This window comes from Otolemur garnettii, unplaced genomic scaffold (genome assembly GCF_000181295.1).
Source record: "Otolemur garnettii isolate 467f Iridium unplaced genomic scaffold, OtoGar3 scaffold00224, whole genome shotgun sequence".
In the NCBI taxonomy this organism is placed as follows: Eukaryota; Metazoa; Chordata; class Mammalia; order Primates; family Galagidae; genus Otolemur; species Otolemur garnettii.
This window is the reverse complement of record NW_003852619.1, coordinates 330,229-331,948: the sequence shown is the minus strand read 5'-3', so window position 1 is coordinate 331,948 and position 1,720 is coordinate 330,229. Positions and strand designations below refer to the sequence as shown.

Genomic DNA, 1,720 nt, shown 5'->3' with positions numbered 1-1,720 from the left:
CTCATGAACTGTGTGCAGCCTAAATCCTTCACCATGCATGTAGTTTATGGTAGGGTTTAAGCTGTTCTCTCACAAGAGGCGGAGCATAGGTGGTGATGTGAGCAATGGAGAGTGGTTGTAAACACAGATGAAGCTTCCATCACTTGCCCCCCTGCTCACCACATTCCTAATACAGACCTGTACTGGCCAGGGGCTAGAGACTGCTCCACCCAAAGATATGGGTACATTTTCATTTAAAGATCTAACCTAAATCTGAAGTATGGGAGTAAGGTGAGGGATAAAAATGCACCTATACTGGGTATAGTGTATACTACTCTGTTGAGAAGCACACTAAACGCCCAGACTTCAGCATTATTCAGTTCATCCATGTAACAAAAACACTTGTACCTCCTTAATATTTTGAAATAAAAATGATAAAATTAAATCAATTTTTAAGTATCTGAAATTAATCCAAGGGCTTACAGAGGAGAAATCTAAATGTTTAAAGGAAATAGTAAAATGTGAAAGTCTCTATTTGACCTGTACTGAATAAATTTTACACATACACACACACACATATACATAGGCTGTCTGGAAAGTATCCAGCCATGTAATATGAAAAAGAGGCATTGTGGCTGGATACTTTTGAGACAGTCTAGATAAAGAAAAATATATATATATAGTATTTAACTTCAAGTACAACATAATTACTGCTATGAAAGAATGTCGCAGGAAATGAATAACAGAAATATAAATTTATACTTTTTGTAGAGAAATTCTCCAGCTGCCACTGCTACTGGCCGGTGAGCTGAATAAACCAGATGATAGACATTTTCACAATCTTCTGCAGTAAGAACTTCTTCACTACTCCTAAAAATAAATAAGCAATAAAATGAATTTTTTTAGTAATGTCATAATTCCAAATGCGTTAAGAGTACAAAAACTCATGCTCATAAATTTAAAAATTGTAAGGGCTGGGCATGGTGGCTCACGCCTGTAATCTCAGCACTCCGGGAGGCCAAGATGGGTGGATCACTTTGAGCTTTGAAGTTTGAGACCAGCCTGAGCAAGAGTAACATCCCGCCTCTACTAAAATAGTAGAAAAATTTGCCAGGCATTGCGGTGGGCGTCTGTTGGTCTCAGCTACTCGTGAAGCGGAGGCAAAAGGCTTGAGCCCAGGGGTTTCAGGTTGCTGTGAACTATTACATCAGGGTACTCTAGATGAATGAATGTAAAAACTAACGAAAAGATTGTTTTCTGGGTGGCGCCCGTAGCTCACTGGGTAGTGCGCCAGTCACATACACTGAGGCTGGCGGGTTCAAACTTGGCCTGGGCCTGCTAAAACAATAATGGCAACAACAACAACAAACAATACCCGGTGTTGTAGCAGGCACCTGTAGTCCCAGCTACTTGGGAGGCTGAGGCAAAAGAATCTCTTAAGCCCAAGAGTTTGAGGTTGCTGTGTGCTGTGACATCACGGCACTCTATGCAGGGCAACAGCCTGAGACTTTGTCTCCAAAAAAAAAATATTCTTTCCTTAAGTAAAAAAAAGAAAAGAAAAAGAAAGAAAAATAATAAATAAATAAAAGTTGTAAACTCTCACAAATTTGTGTTAAAAAAAAATAATAAGGAAGCTCTTCACCCGTAGCTCAGTGAGTAGGGCGCCAGTCACACACACTGAGGCTGGCAGATTTGAGCCAGGCCTAGGCCTGCTAAATAACAACGACAACTGCAACCAAAA

The 1,720-nt window shown here is 40.1% G+C and overlaps 1 protein-coding gene across 5 annotated transcripts in view; it reads right to left on the bottom strand.

Annotated features, from left to right (window-relative positions):
- Positions 1-1,720, bottom strand: part of STAG2 (stromal antigen 2) — a 171,303-nt gene that overhangs the window by 50,244 nt on the left and 119,339 nt on the right. For all 5 annotated transcript variants that reach the window (XM_023508121.1, XM_003801894.2, XM_023508120.1 and 2 more), the window contains one exon: positions 742-849. In XM_023508121.1, the coding sequence (XP_023363889.1) occupies positions 742-849 (108 nt within the window). The remainder of the gene's footprint in view (positions 1-741; positions 850-1,720) is intronic.